General features: G+C 43.3%; 1 protein-coding gene across 2 annotated transcripts; it reads right to left on the minus strand.

The window, feature by feature from the left end:
• Positions 1-229: 229 nt before the first annotated feature.
• On the minus strand, positions 230-23525 carry edc4 (enhancer of mRNA decapping 4). Of its 2 annotated transcripts, none has more exons than XM_088614463.1 (29): positions 22775-23525; positions 21774-21927; positions 21045-21156; positions 20843-20942; positions 19999-20185; positions 19314-19461; positions 18956-19060; positions 18436-18545; positions 18058-18141; positions 17483-17578; positions 17208-17307; positions 16540-16720; positions 15814-15880; positions 15522-15619; positions 14895-15091; positions 14536-14627; positions 13795-13951; positions 13023-13498; positions 12204-12305; positions 11946-12089; positions 11389-11422; positions 10466-10646; positions 9401-9556; positions 8287-8402; positions 6807-6972; positions 6492-6678; positions 5967-6186; positions 4869-5032; positions 230-4331 (listed from the first exon to the last, which is right to left on the minus strand). In XM_088614463.1, exons 1-29 carry the CDS (start codon positions 22857-22859, stop codon positions 4139-4141), a joined length of 4212 nt encoding a protein of 1403 aa, XP_088470589.1. In that variant the 5' UTR covers positions 22860-23525; the 3' UTR covers positions 230-4138. The 2 variants fall into 2 exon arrangements, with proteins under 2 accessions (XP_088470589.1, XP_088470590.1); XM_088614464.1 differs by lacking the exon at positions 22775-23525 and adding an exon at positions 22521-22690.
• Between the last annotated feature and the right edge of the window lie 425 nt (positions 23526-23950).

Below are 23950 nucleotides of genomic sequence, written 5' to 3' on the forward strand. Positions count from 1 at the left end.
TTTCTGGACACTCCTCACAAAGAGCTTAACTTGCAAACCCAATTAAACTGTAAATTAGCAGGGGCGGTTACAACTATGGTTGCAATAATTTCTACACATCGGCGAGCTTGCCGTCATAAAGGTTGGACGGGGACAATATATTTAAGAGAGAAACTGCAAAAACGTTTAGCGTATAGTATGTCAACATGCTGTTTGTTATTCAAGAGAAAGAAAATCAAAACTTCGGTCATCCTCGGACAACATGTTTAATGGAGAATTAACGGTCAGTATCAAACGCACCAAGCAGAATAACAAACAATAGTAACATCAAAACAGCACTTTTTATTGAACTTTTCAAATTGTATCCAAAAATGTTAAGCCTACAGTAAAAGAAACGTGTAAAATGTACAACAAAACAGTCCAAGATCAAGCACAATGAACACAAACTTATTCTGAACACAATGGAAAATTACAAATGATCGAATTTTGTCTTACAGAAAACAATGTCTATAACTGGAATTTATATTTGGAAAATATATATATACCATATTTAATGTGCAATTTTCTTTCAAACATTCAAACCTACTTTTTTTTGCTTAACCCTGATCTGAACCTAAGATACCAAAAGACTATTTTAACTATCCTATGTTCCTGATTTTCAATTATAACCTATTTTACCAATCTGTGCTATGTTCATTTTTTGTGTTTGCTCCAAGACAGCTTTTGCAAAGGCTTATCAACCACTCCAACTTTAATATTCTATTAGCTTTTTACACAGGCAGAATACTAAGTGAATGTGGTAAAATAAAATACCAACGAGTATGCAATTAATCTAGTTTAAGATACAGAAAAAACAAAGGTTAGCCAGAAAATGTGTTGAATAGGTATATTACAAAGGCAAGAGATTACCTGTTGTGTTTCAGACGGCCTGCAGTTTACTTTAAATGATAAGAGACAGCTGTGAGCTGGAGAATCTCATCCACTGAGTTTTGAATACGCAAGACTAAACAGCATGCAAAAATCATGCTAAGATTTAACATCAGCTGTTAACCAAGACAGCAAACGTCTAAAAACGGGTAGGCGCCCTTCTGAAAGATTTTACAGCAGCGGTAAACCAACAGGAACCAGCTGCTCAGTTCCTCCATGTTTCAACAGTAGCAATGGATACGGCCGCGTGTCAAAGGCATGTCACCTCACAAACCCCATGTAAGCTTCTGAAAGTCTAGGCTCAGGAAAGCCTGGTTCTTTTAACAGAAGTGCTTTTCTGAAGCTTTTAGCAAACGTGAACAGTGTCTGGAGGCATCTTGACCACCCATGGGATGCTCAACCACAAAATACACACTTCCAGAGCTGTTCATCTTTCTCAGGTTCTCATCTTGTCATCGGGCCAGGTTGGAGACTTTAAAAAAAAATGTTCAATGGATCACACCGGTTTGTGATGTGCAATTGTTATATTTATGGCACAGGATTACACTTACGGATCATGTTTGTGAACCTCTTAAAACAGATTTGCTTCGGTACAGGGAAGAATAAATCCAACAGGACAAATGTCAGCTGTTGGTGTCCAAGCCCTGTATTTCACTGACCTCGGACCAAACTGACAAACACATGGCCTGTTTTCCTGGACAATAACATGGCTTGGTATGTCATTAACAAGTGAGTCTGCAGAGCTAACAGACATCATGGATAAGGTAAAAAAAAAACATTATAGGGAATAAAAAACTAATTTCAAAGGAATAGTACAAAATAAAAGTTAAAAAATTTCTGTTCATCTCCCCAGTGATTATTTTTGCGCCCCTACTTCCTTCCGTGTTTGAAAGCTTAACTCCACCCTCACTAACCCCACCTCCCTGCAATGCACAGATAGGAAGGCCTCCGAAATTCAAGATAAAATATATATTTTTGCATCACTCTCTTATTCCATTAAACTTAGCAGTCACTGGTGGGAAACGATTTCAGCTGCTCGCAACCCCCGTCACCCACTCTCACAGCCACGTAAACCCACGCCGTGAGGCGCAGGCAAGCCACTGACGCTCCAGTCATCTCTATCCCAGCCCACCAAAGACTCCACCACAGCAGGGGAGTCTCGGACAGTCAGCACACAGCCAAGGCCCAGTGCACGTGCACCCTGGGCTGAGAGGAATCCTACACTGAGCAGGTTGGAGATGAGATGGATAAGCTGTGAAACGGACACATATGATCCTAATTTGACTTGTGCGGAGTCAGCCAATGTCTCATTTCTTTCCAAAATTTAAACTTGGCGGGATTTAGATATATGAATCAGAGTCAAAGGAACTGATAAATACATCTCTTAAGGCACTTACAAATAGGAAAGGATTTTTCCCCACTTTCTTTGGGCTTGGAAAAAAAGCCTATATTATACCATCATATCTAGGACACAGAGATACTCTATCGAAGTATATTCAATGAAAAACATTTTTTACATAAAATGTACAATCGGTGAACTGGCTTCACTCCAGGCAGCCTTATGAGTAAACACTTCATTGTGGTTAGCAAACAATGGACTATAGTTAATTTCCATTAAAAAGTTCACATTGGAAGTACAGAAATTAGATTTTGGTAGTTTGCCTGGAAAGCGTTGCCTAATTTGAGCTTCTTAGGTACATGATTAATTATCAGAAAACAAAACTTTAAAAACCAGACCTGAGAACCCACAACTAATGCTCTTTAGCACAGCTTTTCAATTTTCAAAATCTCAAATTTCAGAAGAAAGCAGAAGAAGAGCAAATTACACACAATTATTAGATCTCTGTACCATAGTAACACAAGCCCCAAAACACCAAAGTGTGATTCAATGTGAACTTTTTCCTGTAACACCCAGACTGATGTAGCAGGCTATCAATACAATCTAGGCCTGAAAACACTTGAAAATGTTTTTTTGGGAGGGGTTAATATATTTCAGCATAAATCGATCCCAAAAATGAGATGGTATGTGCTGCCCTCTAGACATCAAGGAGCACAGTGCAGATAAATGAAAAGACCACCTTTTCAGGTTTCAAATGATCATACTGCATGTGTGAAAGTGAATACAGCACACTTAGAAATTCCAGTGTAATAGCAAATTAAAAGGAAATAGCCACTAAAGAACAGTTTAGCTTTGATTATATCCTTTCACGTTTTGTAAATAAAATATAGACAACACTGCTGTAGGTAAGGGGACATCCAAGAAGATGTAAACAAAACTTGGAGAAAAATAAGAGATGAATAAAACCCAATTCCACCCCCCAAAAAGTTTGAAGCATTCATTTACTGAATAAAGATCACACTAAAACATGCCCGTTTAAGCACAATAAACTTGCATTGTTCACCTTGACTCAAAGTGTACTATAATAACCCTATGCATGGCACCAAAAATGTAAAGATTTTGACAGACAAAGGACAAGCAAAAACAAAGAGCAGAAGAGCTGACGAGCACTGTGTGACACAGCAGAGCTTCCACATGACAGAAATGATTTTGGAATTAAAGATATCAGAGGTGCAAGGGTGGGGGGTGGGGGCAAATTACCGGAAACTACAACCTCAACCTGAAAGAAAATCACAGGCCGCAGCTTTTCCAATGCGTGAACTATACTTTTTAAACAGCGGCTCCTTCTTGACAAGTCAGACTGACAAAATATTTTTAAAAAAAACAGAGTTACCCGAAAAACAAACTACAAAAAAGGAACAGAAAAAAACGCTCAGTGTCTTTTTTGGAACTTCTTCAGTCGGCGATGGAAGCAGAAGGACCCTCCCGCCTTGCACTGGCTGAAAACCCAACAGGCACCGTCAGTCCGAAAGGTATAAAACGTTCAAAATCAACGATCCTCCTACTGTTTTGGTTCTTTGCTTATTTTTTTCTTTTTAATGTCTTTTTCGAAAGAGGGAAAAAAACACGCGGAACTGAAGGTATGACAGTCTCCGTTCAAAATGACGAAGAGAGGATATTAGTAACAAAACTGTTTTCTGTATTCTTCCTGTGGACTTTGTGACCTTCTGGCTCCCAGTGAAAGGATATTTATGGGGCACTATGCACCGCTGGAGAAAGGCCTTTCGTTCATTCATCCTCACGAGAAGTCTCCATTCTGGGGCGGGCAGGGAGGAGGAGCGGGCGGGCGCGGGGCGGGCACTGGGCAGGCACTGGGCACGGGAGCGCGGCCGCTTAGCTCATGCCGTGGTTGACCAGGCCCTGCAGCATCATCATCAGGCGGCGGGCTCTCTTGCTGAGAGGGCTGTGGGGCTCCAGCTGCAGGTACTGGTAGAGCTTCTGTCGGACCTGCGCCAGCACGGAGCTCATGTGGTCTCGGGTCACGGGGTCACTGTGATCCAGGTTCATCACCGCGTCCTCCAAGTAGCTGCGGGACGCACAGCACGAGACGTCAAAAACATTCCATTTTGGTTTTAAAGGGGAGTCTGTGGCACAGACCTAAAAACCTCCCCAGCGCACAGGGCCTACACACGTATCTTTTCACTCAGGCACCAGATGGTACCGTACTATGCAATAGCAGATAATTCCAATTTGGCATCTGCAGACCAATGCAATACATTTAATAGTTATCAGAAAGTTAATCTGCTGGATTAAAAGAGCTATTAACCTTTTAATGCTATAAATGCCACATCAAATCTTCATTCTGAAGAGCTAAGCAAAAAGCACAGAACATCAGTTCAGCCAGTAAAATCGTACTGTATGCATACACTGTATAACTTCTTTTCTTGAAACTATGGAGATATATATGTAATACAGCTCAGCTCCTTCACAGTTTCAAAACTCCCTCGACAATCCCACTTAAAATTCTATACAGATTTTACCAACTTCTACCAAATCCCAGGTTAGTTCCATTTTCATGTAACTGTGCTGTGGGGGTTAGCAGGCCTGGATGCAGTGTGCATACCTGATCTTGAGCTCTGTCCTGGTGGCCAGGTTGGTGGAGAGCTGCTGGATGAGTGAGAGGAGCACAGGCTGGATGAGAGGACAGGGGTGCTGTCCAAACACCTGCTGTGAGTCAACTGTCTCGCACACATACAGGACCAGGTTCAGATCAGCGGCAGACAGAGCCTGGGAGAGAAAAAATGGCAAATTTACAGTTAGAAAGATTTGTAATGTTTTATTTACCTTGAAAGTCTCACATCACTTAAAACTAGTCTATTAACAATAATGACATGCAGTTATGTTGACCGAAAAATGGAAACAGCCGTGTAAAGTCACTTAATAAGAGTGTTGGACCCCCACATGCAGCCAGCTCAGCCTGCTTATACCATGGCAAAGGGCAGACTACACCAGCTTCTGGAATTCTGCAGGAGGGATGCGGCACCGTTCTTCAACAAGACAGTTAATCCACTCGCTCCTGGCTTGCGGAGATGGGAAATGCCATCTCAATGATCGTTCCAGGACTTCCCATGAAAGCTCAACTGGGTTCGGACCTGGTGACTGAGGAGGCTGTGACACACGGGTGACAGCCGTGTCCTTACAGCCTTGTTAGCTGTAACTACAGGAAACCAAGGCAACCAAGCCACACCTGTGTGGAAGCATTTCACTATGCTTAGTGTCCCTTATTTACCCAGGTGTTTCTTTTTGTTCACTACCTGTACGTCATCAACACCAATACAGGGCATAAACACCAAAGCACCACTAAGCACAGCTCATCTTAAAACAAACTGAGAAAAGATCAAGAAGAGTGCAGAGGCCAAAAAGGCTTTCTGCTCTCTAGTTGCTCATTATTCACTCAAAAAACCTAATGAGGTGATTGATTGTGTATCAGTGAACAGATTTACCAGTCCCTTTAATAAAGGGAAATAAACCGTTTATAATTAACCTCCCCTTAATGTGGCAAATTCACCAAGGCAGCTCGCAGACTGCAATTACAGCTTCAGAGAGACAATGATGAATGAGCAAACACAGCGACAGAGGGAAGAGAACAAGTGCATGGAATTCCTTCTTAATTCTCCTCAATCACTGAGGGCACAACTGTCCGGCTGTGCTCCGGACCCACCTGCTGAAAGGCCTGGTTAAGCTGCCCCTGCTGCAGCATCTGCAGGATGTTGGCCTGCTGACTCTGATAGTCCAGGTGTGAGGTGGGGATGGGCGTGCCAGCAGCAGAGCGCATGGCCTGCATTATGCTAGAGGTCACCACTGCCTGTTGTTCCTTCATGGCCATGCCCACCTCTCCTTTCACAATGCGCTGCACCTGAGTGAGGATCGAGTCCTGCAGGCTGGGCAGAAAAAGACCAGGGGGGATTAATGTGTTCCAACCAAACTCAAGTCAATCGACAAACTTCCTAAGCGTCTACAGCACTGTCACAGGTAGATGGAGCTTCACTGAAGGAGGAGCTGATCACTGTAAAATACTGCAACAGAATGGATGGGGAAGATATCCCACTGTGTACACCTGCTCCATATAATTATTTACCTAGTATAAAGAAATTGCACAAAACCTGTATAACAAAGCAAAAGCTAAACATCTCACTTTGGAATTGAAATCCGTCGGTAGGAAGGCGCAGAAGGTGAACAGACTCACTTTCCCACAATGACGTGGAGCTGGTGTTGGACCTCGGAGCGCACGCTGGCCGTGACGTTGGAGGTCAGCTGGTCGGTGGAGTTCTGGAATGCGTCGAGCGTCTGCTGCAGCTGGCCCACCAGCGGGTCCCGGGCCTCGTGGTCCCGCAGTTTTTTATTCTTCAGGTGGCTTTCAAGCTGCTGAATATCTGGGAAGACAAAAATAAAATAAGACACTTCCAGCTTCCTGCATTTATCCCTCCCCCCCCCGCCCCCAAGAAGTAACAGAACACGGAAACGTGGCAAAACGAGGGGCGCCGTTTTGAAGGAGCCTCACATTCGTGTGTCCCCTGCTTGAAGCTGTCGTTGATCTGCTGGAACATGGACTGGCAGCCCTTCTCAAACACTGGCAGCACGATGCTCTGGAAAGCCTCTCTGTATGCAGCCTGTATAGGACCCTGCAAAGCCTCAGCCGCTGCTTTCCCAATGGCATCTGTAGTGTTCTTCAGAGACAAAAGGAGCACAAAGATCCGGTCTTTTAAAAAGGCAGGAAAACAAACACAAAAAAACGACACAACATCCTGTTAACACAGCCAAAAGAACAAGTAAAGGTAAACTGTGTACTGGAAAAGTAGGAAGACCAAAAACACATTCTGTTTGTGGAGCCCTCTTCAGATGAGAGGGAGAGAGTGTGCAAGAATATAAAGTCCAAGGGGAAGGAAGTTAAGGAGAATAATCATAATAATAATAAACGTTATTTTATATAGCGCCTTTAAAGGTGGCTTCTCAAAGCGCTTTACAGAATGAGAACAAGAAATAAATAAAAAGAATACACAAGATAAAACACAATTACAATATGCAGAGGAGACCGTGGATGGTGGCACTAGGAAAAGCAGAGGGGTGAAGAATGAAACCAGTTAAGTAAAGGGTCTTCTAAAGAAGAAGGTCTTTATTTGAAGGATTTCAGAGAAGGTAACTCTCTAATAAATGTGAATAAATGAAAGAGCAGTCGGGAAAGCGGCCAGATGAATGAAAATCAGGAGGATGAATTCCATGAGAGGTGTGAAAAGCTGAAATCGGCTAACATATGAAGAGAGATTTGAAAAGACATTAGTCTAGGAACAGAGAGCTGGTGGATGGTGGAGTCACAGTTTAAGAGTTATTACAAACAATTATCCTTTTCCGTCTCTCACACACACACACGAAGAAGGCTCCATTTAAAAAGGTCATGTTTTAGCTTTCTACTTATTGAGGAATGAACCTCTACTTGTTACTTTGCAGCTAGCACACCGATGCAGCACCCTCCTTTCTGAACACATATTGGAAGTCCATTGTGATGCACGACAGATTTAAGTCACTCAAAATATCTCCCCCTAGACTTCACATAACTATGAATTTCAGTATCCCATCAGTTCAAATTATTGTGGAAAGAGCCTTTATAGTGCAGTGGTGCAGCCTCATGAGAGGTTTCTCTCTCTTCCGCAGATCAATATTTATTTTACACTGCATCTCTGTATTCAGGCACCATTATGAAGCATTATACAATGTGACAAGCTGGACAGAGATAAAATTATTTAAGAAAATTAATAAAGGTAAAAAAAGCGATAATGGACCTAAATCATTCATATGAAATACATGAGCGGTAAATCAGTGTCATGCTAGTTCTTGCTCTAGATAGTGATTTGTGAAAAGAAAAAAAGACAACAGAAGAAATAATTTTTCAACACAGGACTGCAGAAGAGAACAGACAAAGCTCTTCTTTCAACTCTCACTAAACACTGGATAAAATTTCACGTTTTGCAGGAGGTGAAACACACCTTTGACTTCACCATTTTCGTGACACTCTCCTTCAGAATTCCCTCCACTGCAGTCAGCTTGGCTGCGATTGTGTTGCTCAGCTGCCCTGTGACTGGCTCCAGGCTCTTTGATACAGCTGCAGACACAAAATCATCATGAGCATCAGGATGACCTGCAAGCCAATTACCTGTAGCCTGTTTCCTAAACAAATTCACACCGGCTGCTTTTGATACATTTGAGAACTAAGCCAAGGAAACAAATATGAAAAAAGTGGGTGGATTAACCATCCTGTCAGTCCAGAAGGGCAATGATGCAACCAGCAATATCGAATTCTATTTCGTTTATGTAAAAGAAATGCTTGTGTATTGTAGGGATGTTTCCTGATTCCCCAGATAGATAAAATAAGGTTTGCATTGTTGAACAACAATATTTACAGGCAGTGGGACTTACAAGTCAAGATAAGTCTATCTATACCTATGAGGAATGTACCCATGTGAAGTATTCTGACGTTATTACAATATCAATGAGTTTAAAAGTTTTATTTAATTTTCAAGAAAGATGAGGGAAATATATCTGTAGATGACTCAAGAGTTAAATTAATCTCTTTTATTAAAATGAAAATGTTTTGAGTGAAGTGAAATTAAAAAAAAAATCTGTTAAAATTTAAAAAAAGAAAGTGATTTTTTTTTATGCAAACAAAGGTACACTTTGACAACCTGAATGTGTCCAAGAATGTGTGCTCTTTGGGACACAAACGTGATTTTGCAGTCTGATGTATTTTGACATGACTTGCCAGTACTGCCAAGTCAGAAGCTCAAATTCAAATTTTTCAAGTGGTGGGACGTCCAAGTCTAAATAGGCCATTAATGGTTAACCTAAGGTCACTACAAGACAATTCCATTACAAAACCACAGATCTGAGAACGAGCTGTTAAAAAACATGGAAAGTAGCTCCGTGAGAGCAAAGTAAGGATCTCCCAGGAGCCTTTTTCCCTTTTCACTTTGTATGTTGCAGGACAAATGAATGCAATGAGCTTTCCCTTCTACAAAACTCAGCTGAAGATTTCTAATTTGCAATTTGATTTCCTTGCAGAGATCGACAACCCAGGTGCGTTTTGTCCTCTGAGAGACTCACTCTGCGGGACGGTCTTCTTCATCTCGTCTCGGACGATCTTGTCCAGCCGGTTGGACAGCGTGTTGCCGAGAGCCTGGGAGAGCTGCTGGGCCAGGTGCTCCTGCAGCTGCCGGCTGCGGTCGTGCTCTTCTGCCACCATTCGCTCCATTCTTCTCTCTTAGAAGGTCAAGGGTCAAGGATTGCACGTGGGACGCACGAACGTGAGAGATAAGACCCTCTCCTAAGGTCAGCTGCCAGCTTCGCGGAGGAGACAGGTGAAAGTTTTTTTTCCTCATCTCATCAGCCTGCTAATTTTATGGTTAGCGTGCCATAAACACTATATTTTCATGTAGTGCAAATGAATCATTCCCACGTTCTGCACAAACCAGGAATCACACTTACTTTCTGCATGAACGGCATGTGGCCAGGATGGCAAGGCTTCAGAGATCAACAGCACTTGCACAATCAGGCCCAACATTAATGGAGACATAAATTCAGTAGTAATAGTTTGATACTTAATAGTATGACTTAAGTAGAAGTGTTAAATTTCCCAAAATTATGAGGCTTAAACCCACATATACCAATGCTCTGTGACTCACAAACAGAAATGCTTGCAGCATCAGATTTACAGCACCAGACTGGATCATTATATAACCCTTTTTGAGCTATGGGAACAAATCCAGATTAAGATTACCACAGCTTCCAGACAAGTCAAAAAGTTACATGTTTTCCTGCTGTACATCATCTTTTCATTTAACAGCTGAATCAGGAGACACCCGACTCACATCCTGATACCTCATCTATGCTTAAACAGCAAGCTTGGAATTTCCATCTTCAGATCAGTTCAAGGATGAAAAGCAAGGATTCGGGTATTTTACAAAAGTTGCACAGGGTGAAAAAGGAGACTATCAGAGTTACATGGACACTTTACAAAGGGAGAGATCAGAAATTGGGTTAACTTGCACCAGAGCAATGGGAAAGGAAAGAACAAACTACTGGGACTACGTAACTGAAAGTGAGCATAAAGCACTAAGGAAATGAGAGGTGGCCTGTGCAGAAGGCAATGAAAATGTCTAAAAAGGATACGCTCCTGCTCCTGCTGGGAGACCATGACTCTCTCCACATGGCCCATGATAGAACTCTGAACGGCATCCATGTGGTTGGTGAGCCTCTGCATCAGCTCCATCTGGCTCTGCCTTAACTCCGAGATCTCCCTCTGCTGGCTGCGCACCAGGGACAGCAGCTCCTCCTGCATCTCTGGATTCATCTGCACCAACACACACACACAAATGCATAAAGTGTATCTACCTTTATGAACACCAGGCACTCAAACATCCTAATCCCCTTGGTCCAAATAATTCTTCGCAAACGTTCCAGGAGTAGAAGCACTGATCCAGAATGAATGTTCATGTGGTTGTTCTGACAGAGTGAATAAATTCAAGCAGCAGTGTGCAGCTGTTGCGCTACGTGTACGAGAACAATAGCTGCACAGGGTCTCGTACATTTTCGTGGCTTCAGAAAGGCTTTTTGATGTCCGTCCCTTTTGGTAGCAGAAGACAAAACTTTACTAGAATAATCAGCCATTCTAGTTAGGAAAACAAAAAAATATGTAATAGCAGGTATTCAGAGTTTTTTTTTACAGAAGCTGTACATTTTAACTTGAAACTACTGTGGTACGAACACAAATCAATAGTTATGTCAGATGAATAAATTCCCAAAAGGAGAACTCCTGTTCAAGCCAACCAGACGTGTCAAACAATTGCAGCCGACATGAAAAACGATCAAAAATTACAACAGGGCAAATTCTAATGAAAACTTTCCTTATACCAGCTCCAAAAACAATCCTTAATTCTAAGAAGACGGCTTTATTAATCAGATAATTCAAACAACAAGCAAATGTACATTCATTCGCTTATTGTATTCAATTGCTTCAAGTGTACGAAGGAGGATGGTGGCTCCAAGCTCCACATTTCACAAATGTTATTTCTGTTCCTAAGAAACGGACCTACCTGATGATCTGCTTGCCTGGACTGTGCAGCATCGCTAAAAAAAGAAAAACAAAAAGTAAAGATTTCAGCAGGATGCCATGCAGGATTGAGGACTATAGAGTATTTAACTGAGAAGCTTCTTATCTGGGGTAATCAGACATATGCACTACTGTGAGTACAGGGAAGATAATTAAGGAAATGGAACACTGTGCAAGGGTGCTTGAAATAATATTTAGAGCCTGCTGGGGAACAACGATACTTATAACATCACCCGATTACAGACAGACTAGGGTATACTGGCTATCGGGTAACATCAATTACGCACCATGCAGAACAGCTCTTCCGTAGTGCAGAGCAAATTAGTGTTCATAACAGCAAGTCACACTGAGACTGTCCCATGGAGCAACCAGTTAAAAGAGCTAAAGATAACAATCACATCGCCTACAACACATAAGTCATGGCTGTGTGCAGCAACAGAAATTGAGCATAGTTCTCACTGTGGGTAATACAGTGGGATAAGAAAAAAAAAGTTTTCAAATGTAAACATAACCCAAACGTATTGCTTGGACAGCACGTACCCATCATCTTTTTTGCTCTTTCTCTTTAATTTTGGAGAACTCCTTGGGGAGACTTTCCATTCTTTTACAGGTAACCTGTGGGAGGGTTTGGGACCATAGTTTCCTGTGGAAGACGCAAGGCTAGCAACTTCCTCATCGTGATCACTGCAGATCAAGTAATAATTCTCATTAGGGAAAAGCACAGATTCACAGTACGTTTATAGAGTTAAATGCGAAGTTCATGGTCTTTTCTTCTCTCTCTGCACGCATGTGCGTTACCTTTGCTCTGCACTTGCATCCTGGCTGTCGTGCTGGGGGAGGTGATAGGTGTGTCTATGGAATGGAGAGGTCTTGTGCTTCTCCTTCATGTCTTCACGAGAGCTGGAAGGAAGGAGAAGACGAAACCTAGTGAAGCACATGATTTATTTTTCACGCCGCAAAACACTTCTGTAAATTTTGCCTTCTCCATATATTCAAGCACCTGTCCTTTTTCCAGCACTGGACAATCATAAATTCTGCCAAAAGCGTTTAAAAATAAATTCAGGCAATATAAATGTTGTTTTTAATACAAATAAAACGAGTTTTTTGTAGGCAGAATTGGGTAGATTTTGGTCGGCAAATTGTTTTATAAAGCTCACTGTGAGTAAGCCAGTTTAGTGAGAAAGTTGTCACCACCAGTGGAGATTATTTAAGGGAAAGGCTGAAGCTACACTTGGAGAATTTCTGATTAACAACACCGGCTAAACACCATTAAATTGCATTAATTGTGAATCAGACACTCCACTGTAGCTTATGTTGTATAAATTAACAGACGGAAATAATGAGGAAAGAAATGGACCTTTGAAAACGCACAGTCAGGCTGCATCTGGGTGGGTCAGTGGGGCTGAAACCATGTGAAATGAAAATCAAGGGAAACGGCCAGGACGTTATTCTTAACCCACTCTTGCAATTTCCACGTGATCATAATTATCTGTTTGTTAAGATGTGATTAGAGGAGAGAAATCCCCTTCAATTGGCTTCAGCCAGCCATCACAGGGCAACCCTGGTCTCTCCAGTTATTTTCTAACAGGTCTCTTGCACGGGCCGGCGGCGGCTCACCAGTCCGCGAGGCTGATCCTGGTTTCCCGGGTAATGTCGGGGGCCGCCGGCCAGGGCTGGCTCGCGCCGCTGTCGGCCGCCGAGGCCGCGGCGCTCTCCTGGGACAGGGCGGTCTCCAGCAGCGACGGCGTGCAGCCGAGCAGCTCGCCCGGGCCGGGGCCCAGCTCCAGGGAGCGGGCGCTGTGCTCAGAGTTGTGGCGGTTGCGGGGGGACAGCAGGTGCAGCGCGGAGGCGGCGGAGGCCATGCTGTCGTCGTGCAGGCTGGGGTCCCGGGACTCCCCGGCCAGGCCGCCCGCCGAGCCCAGGCCCCGCGGCAGCGTCTCCGAGGCGATCTCCGGGATGTCCTGGGACATGGCCGTGGACGCTGAGGAAATCACGTCGGGAGAGCGCTCTCGGGTCGGAGACGCCTGAGGCACCAAGAGAGGCTCGATCGTCTGGAGGTCCAGGGAGAGCGGCGGATTGGCTGCAGGGCTAACCTGCGGGACAGGAGGAAGAGTCTCCTTCTATTCACAGCTGCCAATAAAGATTCTAAAATCTCTTCGACTGAACCGAAGAGTCACTGAAAACAGATCACAGATCCACACAATGCATTGTAACCGAAACTCGGCAACAATCCAAATGCTGCCCGGAAGTTGTCAAAAGACATTTTAAGTTTCCACCATCCTAAAAAAGCCACTTCTACTTCTTAATCGGTTTTGATAACTCTCTTCCCGCTTGTCGAACTGAATAATGTTTCTGTTGGGGGGAAACTGCTGTCCGTCTATGCGCGTACCTGGATAGTCTTGGTTGGCAGCTGGTCTGTGAGCCCGGGAATGAGGATGGAGTTGCTCCGTGGGCTGGGTGGAAGACCAGAGATGGCGCTGCTGCCACTCGGGGTAATACTGCCCTCCAGGGAGATCATAGGGCTCTGAGTTAGCTCCTCTCCCGATCTGAGAAGACAGACGTAAGGGGCAAGACTGAAGGACAGCTTCATGGCATGGCAACATTACACAAAAATAAAACCCCATTAAGAACTCTTCTCCTAGCGTTTTGTTTTGCCCATTTAAAAGGTAGTGAAAAGGGGGACACAGGAATAAGGAAAATCATTTTATTAGTCACTACAGCAGGCAGCTCAACTGGCTTCCACTCCTCAAGCTTCCTCACTACCCAGCAAGCCGCCCTCAAACCTGACAGTTTCACAACACGCTGGAGCCACTGCCACACAAAAACCTGTATTGCACAGACTTTTCTCTTTACTTGAATTCCTGCTAAACCTGTATTTCTTAAGATGGAAAAGGGCTAATATTTGGTCATCTTTCCAGTTTCTCTGGTCAAAGCTTTGATGCCCAAGAATGTCAGTTTCTGTCAGGGTCTCACAGTCCTTCCCCATCCTTTCTCTGGTCGGTTATAAACATGCACCACATAGTTTAACCCCCTGCTCTTCTCTGCGCCACCTCATGACATACACATACTTTACCGCTGCTCTGAAACTTTAGATCCTGCTTGCCCAAGCACTGATTCAAGACACACTCACCTGGACACGACACTCTCACTGATGGAGGTGCTGCTCATGGCTGTCACGGTGGTGAGGGTTGTGCCACTGCTGCCAGGAGACGTGGCAATTTGCTGATCACAGGAGATAATGCAGTCAATGGCAAATTTATTTCGCAGGGAAACAGAAGGGAGGTCTGTTGAAATCTTCACGTAAACTCTAGAAGTATCCGGTATTATTTCATGACAATGTCAGTCTTAGTTTAAAATACTTCAACTTAGAAAGGGTCAGTAAGACCCCTAGCAAACAATATCACATGGCTATCTAACACAATTTAAAAGGCAAGGTAAAAGCACGATCGCGTGGTTCAGTTTTGGTGCTGGTTGTGTTTATGGAGATACCTGCTGCGCTGAAGCACTGGGAGTCATAAAGGCATCAGGCGTCATGAGTTTGGGCTTGACATCATTGGACGGGGACAGGAAGTCAGCTGGGGCAGGCAGGTTGGAGATCCTGCGCAGGTCGTGCTGTGACCCCCGGCCCGACTCTTTGTCTGATCCCAGGCCTTCCCCGCTCACATCTCGCAGGTGATCTGTAAAACCTGCATCAGAAGACCGCTTGTATCAGCCTGAAGCAGAAAGCTGAATCTTTTACACCCTGAGAGCCAACAGTCTTGGCACTGGAATTGTGCAAGTTTTACTTGCGTAACAAATATACTTATCCATTAATCTAGAAATGATGTAAGAATATTACATAATGCAGATAATTGCAAATTTTAAAAACACTTCCCTATATAACACTATATTTCTTTTCTAAGCAACAGCTTTTCTAAAACCACTGTATTCTCAGTGACTAAACCGGGACAGATCATGCTCAAGACAAAAAGCTGGGAAGTCCACAGGCTCCCTTGAACACCCCCACAATTCAACAGAATCAGAAAGTAGACAGCAGCTTTCCTTGCTTCCATCTTGAATATGTGAATCCTGCCAGGCAGGAAAGGGGATTTGTTCTTTTAGAACGGATAAACTCACCGAAGTCCTCACACGAACCAGCACGAGGAAGAAACAAGGAACTGCCAGGACTCTGCTGATGATGAGGCTGAAACCAAATCTGCACATCCTGCAGGGACCTGAGAAAAATGAGCAGAAGAAGTAAATGTCATTATCTGTACCACAAAAGTTGCTTTTTGCGAAAACCCTGGGAACTACATTTAAAAAAATCACCATCTATGACAAACCTTTAAACGCATCATGGAGTCGGTTTATCTCAAGCTTCTTGTTCTATTACTTAAAAGGTTTCCTCCTCTCCCATCAGAGTACTCACTTTGTGTGGACACAGTACAGTTTGATCTGGACTCCTGCTTTGGATTCAACAGGTCCTTGGCTTCCTTCTGCAATGAAAAAAAGAGAGAAATCTAACTTTCAAAGGAACACTGATCCTCTGATTAGTGCAGTGGGTGAGCCTCTGGACTCGTGACGTGTGGGTTTGAGCACTCACCACAGACACTGCTGTCGTACCCTTAAGTGATGTAACTTACCCCAGTTGCCCCACTCCACCCAGCAATACAACAAGTGGAGACCAGCAATCCTAGGGAGTAATCAAATTGATGGACCAGTGTCCCAGGCAGGTTTCGAAACCAGGTTGAACTCTGGCCCAGTTACACAAGAGCTTCTGTGGCTCTGATATAGACTTTGCCTTTTTTAAGTAGTAATGCCACTATTCTATTACCCTTTATCTGTAAACTCCTCACTGCAGGAAGAAGGCTAAACACATTAAATGTATCGTATCGTCAATTGTATTGTTAAGCGCCTTGGGGCAACCTTGTTGTGAAAGGCACTATATAAAAATAAATTAAATAAAGTCTTCTGAGCTTACGCATAGCTAAAGGAATGTTACAGACATCAACAATGTATGTGAGCAGTCTTGCTCCTCCAGCTGTTTAATGAGCCAAAACAATTACCCCAGTGACTTCTTTTAAAATGCCTAGTCACATCCATAATATGACCTGGCATTTTAAAAGTAGTTCTAAGCACCCACAGACGTGCCTACCTGAGGTCATGCTCTCGCTCTCTTCCTCGGGGGGAAGGACTTCAGTGTGACGCAGGCGGCTGCGGCTCACATCCTGAATGCCAAAGCTGAGCACTGGGTTGGTAAGTAAGAACTCTGAGATGGCAGTGAAGCTGGCTCTGCCCTTCTCCTGATCCTGCAGTAGCTCCATCACATACAGCACCTGCAACCAACAGCATACTCAGGCAGCCGGGTCGACTGTGCAAGTACAGTGGCTTCTCCAAGAGAAGCGTTCGAAACTCCTGGAAATAACCCTCACAGAACTCCAATAACCCTGAAGGAGAAGGCTTGGCCAGTAATGTAACAACATGCACAAGGTTCAGAGTCAGAAACTGGTTGCCAATACCATTCCGGTTACATAGTTAAAGGCATGTGGTCATAAAAAGTGAACGACAAGAGGAAGCACAAAACCCTGAATACAATGTTACTTCATCAAAGCAACGGAATACAGAAATGTAATACATTGATAAAAACCGCCCTGCAGTCATCATTTACAATTGTTGGTTCTGACAAATCTGATCTGCTTCCTTAAACAAGAAGCTGCACTGTCTCTGGGTTAATGAGTTCAGATCCCAAATGTCGCCATCAATCCAATACAATAAGGAGCAATCTGACCTAATCAAGAAAGCAAGTTAGGCACAAAACCTTACTTTTCTTTGAACATCACTGAGTATCAAGTACTCAGCAGAGAGATCCAAACTTGCTTTCAGACTCGGAAGAACGCTGGAGTTAAAAGGATCTGGAGAAAATCTGAAACATGAAGGGATATAAATAGATTACCATATAAAAAAAAGAGCTAAATGAAGGGATTTCCAATCCCTCAAAGAGCCAAAAGCTATTAAGCTTACTGCACAACAACTCAGCAAAAACCTAACGCAACGGCAAACTCCACACTAAGAACACAAGGTGCGTGCGCGGTCCTTGCCTGACGGTCTGCAAACAGGTCCAGGACACAGTACACCACATCTTCAGCTCTCGATTCTGTTCTGCTCCAGTGACGAGGAACCTCCAGAATGGAACACTGCCGAAGAGACCATCGTTACCGTGACAGCTTTGTTAAGGTAACTTACCAGAGCCATATCTTTAATGAGCACCATAAATACTTCACAATACATTACAGTATACAGGCTTTGCAAAAATGCCAGGGTGGAGTTCAACAGTTTGATTACGAGTCTTAGCTCTTGCAACGTTCGTGCTGTTGCTTACAAGGCATGAGTATAAGTGAGAAACAGTAATGCATTGTTCTAAGCACTCTGCATTTCACTAAAATAATACAATCAAAAAGGTGTAAAGGCTATGTGCCAGGGAACTGAAATTTCAGTTCCTGTATCAAAGAGAAGTTTATATGTGACACAAACACATATAAAGAAAATAAGAAAACATGTTGCTTTGCTGACATTATTTCCAACACCTTAAAGCTATTTTTTACAGCATTTTTCCTACATAAATAGTGACAACAGGTTTTTATATACTGGTGAAAGCAAGGTACTGACGACTTACTCTGGGTCTTGTTTCTTGTGATTGTCACAAAACAGCAAGCAGGATAAAGGCTTCCCATTGTGGGGCTTCCATTCATGAAGACATCTATGAAAAACGAGGAAAAAAATGCCTGTGTATGAGACACGGATTTTGACATACTCTACTTTTTGAGCAACAGACCACATTTTCTTACCATGTATTCATAAATATTTGATGTTTAACACAACAACAGTTCCACATTAATCCACACAATTCACTGTGGTGAAGACTAATTTAACCTATGCAGGAAACAAAGACATTGAATAGCATGAACAGCAAACCAAATGAATAGCAACAGCCGCTCTTACCAAGTTTAAATCCTACAATGAGTCAGTTTCACAAAGTACAATGCTCAATCACCTTGGCTGACCCTGCCCTTCGATGTAGATCTGCCAGAATTTGATGTACCCATCGTGACTGGCAGTGGCAAGGACTGTGCCATCAGGGGACAAGGCGCCTTCGCTGATGCGCTGAAGAGCAGAACGGACAGGTAGGAGTAAACCATGGGCTCAAAACCACACTTAAAAAATGCCATTTAACAAACTTTCAATACAATTTTCATTTTAGAAAACTGCAAGTTGAAGGCGGCATAAAGCACAAAAATACAGAATACAGCTGAGATGTACTGCATAGCAGTATTAGACCCAGCTGTGTGACTTGATTGCAAAAATCCAATTGTCCAAATTGGCTATAAAGCTGCAACTTCTACTAAGAATAATCAAGTACACATTTTAGACACCTACATAGAAAAGGCTGTCTAGATTGCACATAACTGTTTTCTGATATAAACAAATAAGTAGCAGACCAGTAATGATTCTCATTGGCTTGACTTGCATGGTATGGGAGGCAACACTATTATTTGAAATGACTGACTGCTTACCTCTGTATGTCCTTTAACAGTGATAAAGCCATCCTTCAGATCAGTCACTTCCACTGGCCAGGTGGTGTTGCTCGCTCGGAGGATCTCCAAATCCCACACTTCTGCCTAAACATAGACAAAACCCACAGGATCACCCACTGTCCGCAACAGCAACTTTAAGTACAGAAGACAGCCATAAAAAGGAAAATTATTTTCCGTAAGAGTAAATAAGACTAGAACTCAGCAGGACTGTTGTTACATTACAAACAAGGTTTTTCTAAAAGAAAATACTGTTTTACATCACACTTGGAATCCAATCTTTGAACCAACAAGATGTACACTCTATTTTACTCTACACGAGTTCTTAAAACACTCATACCCGGTCCTCATGGAGCAAGGCCAGTGTCTGACAGCCATCCTCTGCATTGTCATCATTCTCCTCTGGGATGAAAGGGCACCAAATGATCCTCCTGTTGGTGTTTAAGGGAGTGCCTTCGGGCCTCGTTATGTGGACAATTATCTCATCCCTGTTTCAGAGTTAAGAATGTAGCAAAACACTGATAGGAAGACCTAGTGTAACAAAGACATTCAAATGATCCTGCTCCTGCTTCATTACAAGACAAACATTAAATGCTAAACAAACAGCAAGTGTTTGTTTCCTTATTATGCACTTGCACGTCTCCTCCAGGCAATACAATAAGTTATATGATTGCAGTATTTGAATTTCCTCACATTCAGTCTTTCTTCATTTATCAGCTATGTAACACTGCTCCATTTCAGGGATATTAAGATGGACATAACGCATCATAGACTAAACATTTTTTACAGAATTTATAGAATTAGAACAGAAAAAAATCAATTCTGTTGAGATAAACATTTTTTTAAACACGAATACGGCCATCTAATTCTGACCCATAAGTTTTGTTTTAAAATAGGAAATTTTATAACAATAAGAATCAGCAAGATGGCCAGCATCAAAAAAATGTCAACATTTTGCTCTTTACAAAACGGAAGCTTTGAGCTTCAGTGTGCTGCTAGTCCAGGGCTCCCCTGGAAGAGGATACTGTATTTTCCCATCCTGGCTGGTCAGCTGCCACACAAACAGGTTGCCAGCTTCGTCCACGCAGGCGAGCTGGGTGGAGTTGAGGTGAGCAAAGGCCAGGTCTGTGACAGCCCCCGTGAATCCTTTGAGAAGCGTGCGCTCGGCCGTGCTCAGCGACAGCACTCGGATCATGGGGTAATTGTTTGCACCTGCGCACAGATAAAACAGAATAACGTGCTAAAATATGCCAAGCGCTGGCAGGTGGCGTGACCTTTGAAACTAGACCTGGAATTAAACTCAACATCAAATTTAGAGTTCACCTGCGTTGCCATTCGCGGGTTTAAAAACAGATCCTACTGAACACTTCATAGCTCCTCCCAATTCCATGCTATGCAAATCTCAAACTCCCGATGATCTGTAGATACGGCTCGGAAAGGTTCTTGCATGTGTTTAAAAGGGAAATGAAGAATTATACTAGGAGGGCGGGTGTTAAACATTCAAAACACACATAAAAGGCACCCACAGATTACCCGCAACATTCAAACCCAAATGCAAACCAGGCTAGGACTTTGTATTTTTTGTAGTTTTAAGAGTAAGGCAGAGGGCATGTTAATTACGGAACACTTAAGTCCAAAAGTGTCAAAAGGTCTTTACTATAGCAAGACTAACGGCAGGGCATATTTATACACAATCACTGTTTATTGAACACACTGCATAGTAACCAAGCAACAAAGCCACACCGCCTCAACTGTTTCCAAACAGTTTTCAGAAGCAGTCTGGCAATGCCTGCTGGACAGGCACATACTGCACTGCAAGTACAGAAACCATCACTTTACCAAGAAGGGGGGAAAGAAAGCACTTCTCACCTCTAATGGCATAGGCAAGGAAACTGTTGGACACCGCTATCAGGTTGCCATAATAGTACTTGTGTTCCCAGTCATACTTTGCAATAGGCTGGATTTTGACCTGCAAGAGAACGAGTCTAAATGAAACCCCAAAGTCCAGCCCTTTGGACAGAAGGCCTGGGCTGCAGCTTCTTCTTGCCATAAACACACAGACATGATTTACCTTGTTGCTGCCCCTGGCTTTGCTGTTGATGCTGGAGTCATGGCTTGCCACAACCTCCACATCCCCAGATGAAATGACAATACAGGTTGAACTGTCATCTCCTGAGAGGCAGCTGTCAGACAAAAACAAAACTGGTGGACTTAGTAACCTAAGAAACAAGACCATTTAGGTAGCAGCACTTTAAAGCACAAATGTTGCAGAGACAAAATATCAACAGCCACTCTTTCTAGCACTCTGGGTGATGTGATATTTTTAATAGCCATGCCCACCGCCTAAATAAGTGCACATTGCACATTAAATGTTTGACAAAAGAGGCGACAGGAAACTTGCATTCATCTACAGTTGTTGAAGTAAAACCAATCAGCTTATCCCATTATCAAATAAAAGAATCACTCCTTGTACTGCTCTGTGCAAGGAGCAGATTTAAAACTTTGTACAGGAATTACCGCAATCAGTATTAAACTTGGGACTTGCACATGTATTATAAAACGGCTAACTGCTCACACAAAAGGCAGCAGCTGTTTTGTTTCTCATACTTTGATAACATTATCCTAAAGCAGTAACGATTGCCTTCAGTGGCTGTATCAGGACTCTTTGCTAAACGTTCTCTAGATTCGAAGTCAAATAGGTAAGCAATGCACTTTCAGTTTTACATTCCCATAAGCATTCATTCCTTTTGATTAAGGAAGTGATCATGGTTATCAAAGCAACCCCATCCCCATCCCCTACATGGTCTGTCTCTCCTGCGAGCTCATGCTCTCCGGGTTGTGCGCAGTGGGCTCGCCCAGGGTAGCTCGGTCACCCGCGGCTACGAAGTCAGCGCCAAACAGGCCATTGAGCTCCCCGTTGAAAGACTTCTTTGGGTTCTCAGTCGAAGAGGTATCTGGTGGGAGGGGAGGAAAGTCTTGTCGTGAGGACAATGCAACAGACCGATAAAAAAAAAAAACCCAAACAAGGATCACGCACAGAAATGCATTTTACTTCTTTGTGTAAGCCCAGCAGAGAAAACTAGAGAACAATTCGGAGTGAGCCCTTTAAATAAACTTGGAAGTTCAAAGGGCTCACGGATTTTGAGGGATACGTAGAGAATGCATATTTTCTTGCAAAACTGTTCTTTTTGAACTACATCTGAATTTTATGTAACATCTGACATGCGCGCTCAGCGCAACGCCCGTTCCCGTTGGGAAACGCGTCGCAAAAAAAAAAAACAACAGTCGCACTTGTTACAACTGAATTTCGCGACTTTTGGAGTCTCAGTCCACACGAAACGGAGCAGAAGAAAAGACACGAAAACTTCAGTCGCGGGTTTCTCCCGTTCGGTCAGGTTTGAAAACAGCGGAGTGAACCTCGGAAAACTCCTCCCTCGTACACCCCCTCTCCGCCTCAAAATCACCACCTCTCGGCGTGTTCTGCATTTTCTTCTGGACCCTCAATTGCAACAACTTCTCAAATCTCTCGAATATATTTTTTTCCCACCCGTGAAGCTGACAATTTAACGTCGTTTTGTTCTCTTCTGTTACGCGTTCCCGGGCAACACAAAATGCGCAAAAGGGTTGAGTTTACTGCTGGTCGCTAGAAACACCTCATCGTTTTGCATTTTGTGTTTGAACTTCGGCTTCACTTCTCGGTGTATCTCCGTATCTTTTCCGCATCCCTGTAACTAACACCCCCCTTCTGCGGCCTAGCGAATCTTGCAGGCCTCTCCCGGCTCGCCTCCCCACGGCACTCACCGCTAATCCCGGGTCGGGCCAGCTTCAAGATGTCCCGAAGATGCTGGGTCGCGTCCTCTATATCTATATTGGAGTTAGAAGCCATAAGGGAGGGAAAGGGGGAGGTAGCGGGCGGATAAACGACAGGCAAACCCTTTACTTTCTTAAAATGTTGTATCGATACTGTTCTGTTTCGTCAAAGTGATCGCTTGCCCCAGATTCCGTTTTCTGCTGGTCGTGAAAAACCAGCAACCGCCTCAACTTCCGTTCTGCGCTCACCGTAATTCCGTCCCTGCTGCCAGGGAAACCGCGGACTCGCTCACGCGTTCCTGCTCAGCACTCGACCAGATCTTTGGAAACAAAACTATGATGTTTGTATTGTAATAGATCCGTAAGCCGTGTTAGGGAAAAAAAAAAGGTTTATAGTTACTTTTTACAAGCATTTCAAATTTCCCTTAGCGACTTGAAAGCGGCAGTATTTGTCTGCTGAGCGGAATAAATTCAGGCATTCGTCGTTTTCCTTCACTGTGGGTGTTTGTAAAGTACGATATTAATTTAAAATGTATTAGTCCGCGGAAGGAAGACCTTCACCTCAATTCCACGGTGTGACATTGTCAGTAACAACAGATCAGTGAAGTTGCTTTGCATCGTGCATGTGATGTGCCTCAACAAAGCACGCAGCTTTGTTGGCATTTGCGTAGGAAAGCCTCCTAAGACAGTGCTGATAAAAAAAGTACCAGGGTGTCGTTTCTAAATTTACCAGAAAGCAGAATTTGTTTTCTGCAGGATTAACTACACCGTGTGTGCTATGCAAGAGTTTCCTGCCAGGCATTCAATCAGTTGATAAACTTGCTTGTATAGCCCTTGTTTAAACAGTTACATGCAATATATTGAAAAAATAAATAAAATGACGTTCAAATCTTTGGTTTAACTTGAAGTAAACGTGTTTTTGTTTTACATGGATAAATTCAAAGTATATTTTGAAACTAGAAAATGGCCAGTAGTTCTGAAATCTTCCACACAATTGTGTCCCCGTTTTAACAGTGGGAGCGAACTGCAGATAAACCAGGGGGAAACAGAATAAGGAAACCTTGTCAGGCTGGGAGCCTTTCGATAGGGTTTGGCCAGTTTTTGAGGAATGGCAGTTCCTGGCACAAAGTGTGCTTTGCCAAGATGGTGATAATAATAATTCCTTAC

The sequence above is a fragment of the Lepisosteus platostomus genome, chromosome 20 (assembly GCF_059453375.1).
Source record: "Lepisosteus platostomus isolate fLepPlt1 chromosome 20, fLepPlt1.hap1, whole genome shotgun sequence".
Lineage (NCBI taxonomy): Eukaryota > Metazoa > Chordata > Actinopteri > Semionotiformes > Lepisosteidae > Lepisosteus > Lepisosteus platostomus.

Excerpts from the sequence above, each read along its gene's own strand:
- edc4 (XM_088614463.1), bottom strand. The coding sequence starts at position 22,859 with ATGGCTTCTAACTCCAATATAGATATAGAGGACGCGACCCAGCATCTT. Across the intron at positions 21,928-22,774 it reads GGCCCGACCCGGGATTAGCG|ATACCTCTTCGACTGAGAAC; the intron begins GTGAGTGCCGTG and ends CCCTCCCACCAG. Across the intron at positions 15,092-15,521 it reads TGGTTCGTGTGAGGACTTCG|GTTTTACAGATCACCTGCGA; the intron begins GTGAGTTTATCC and ends CTTCTGATGCAG.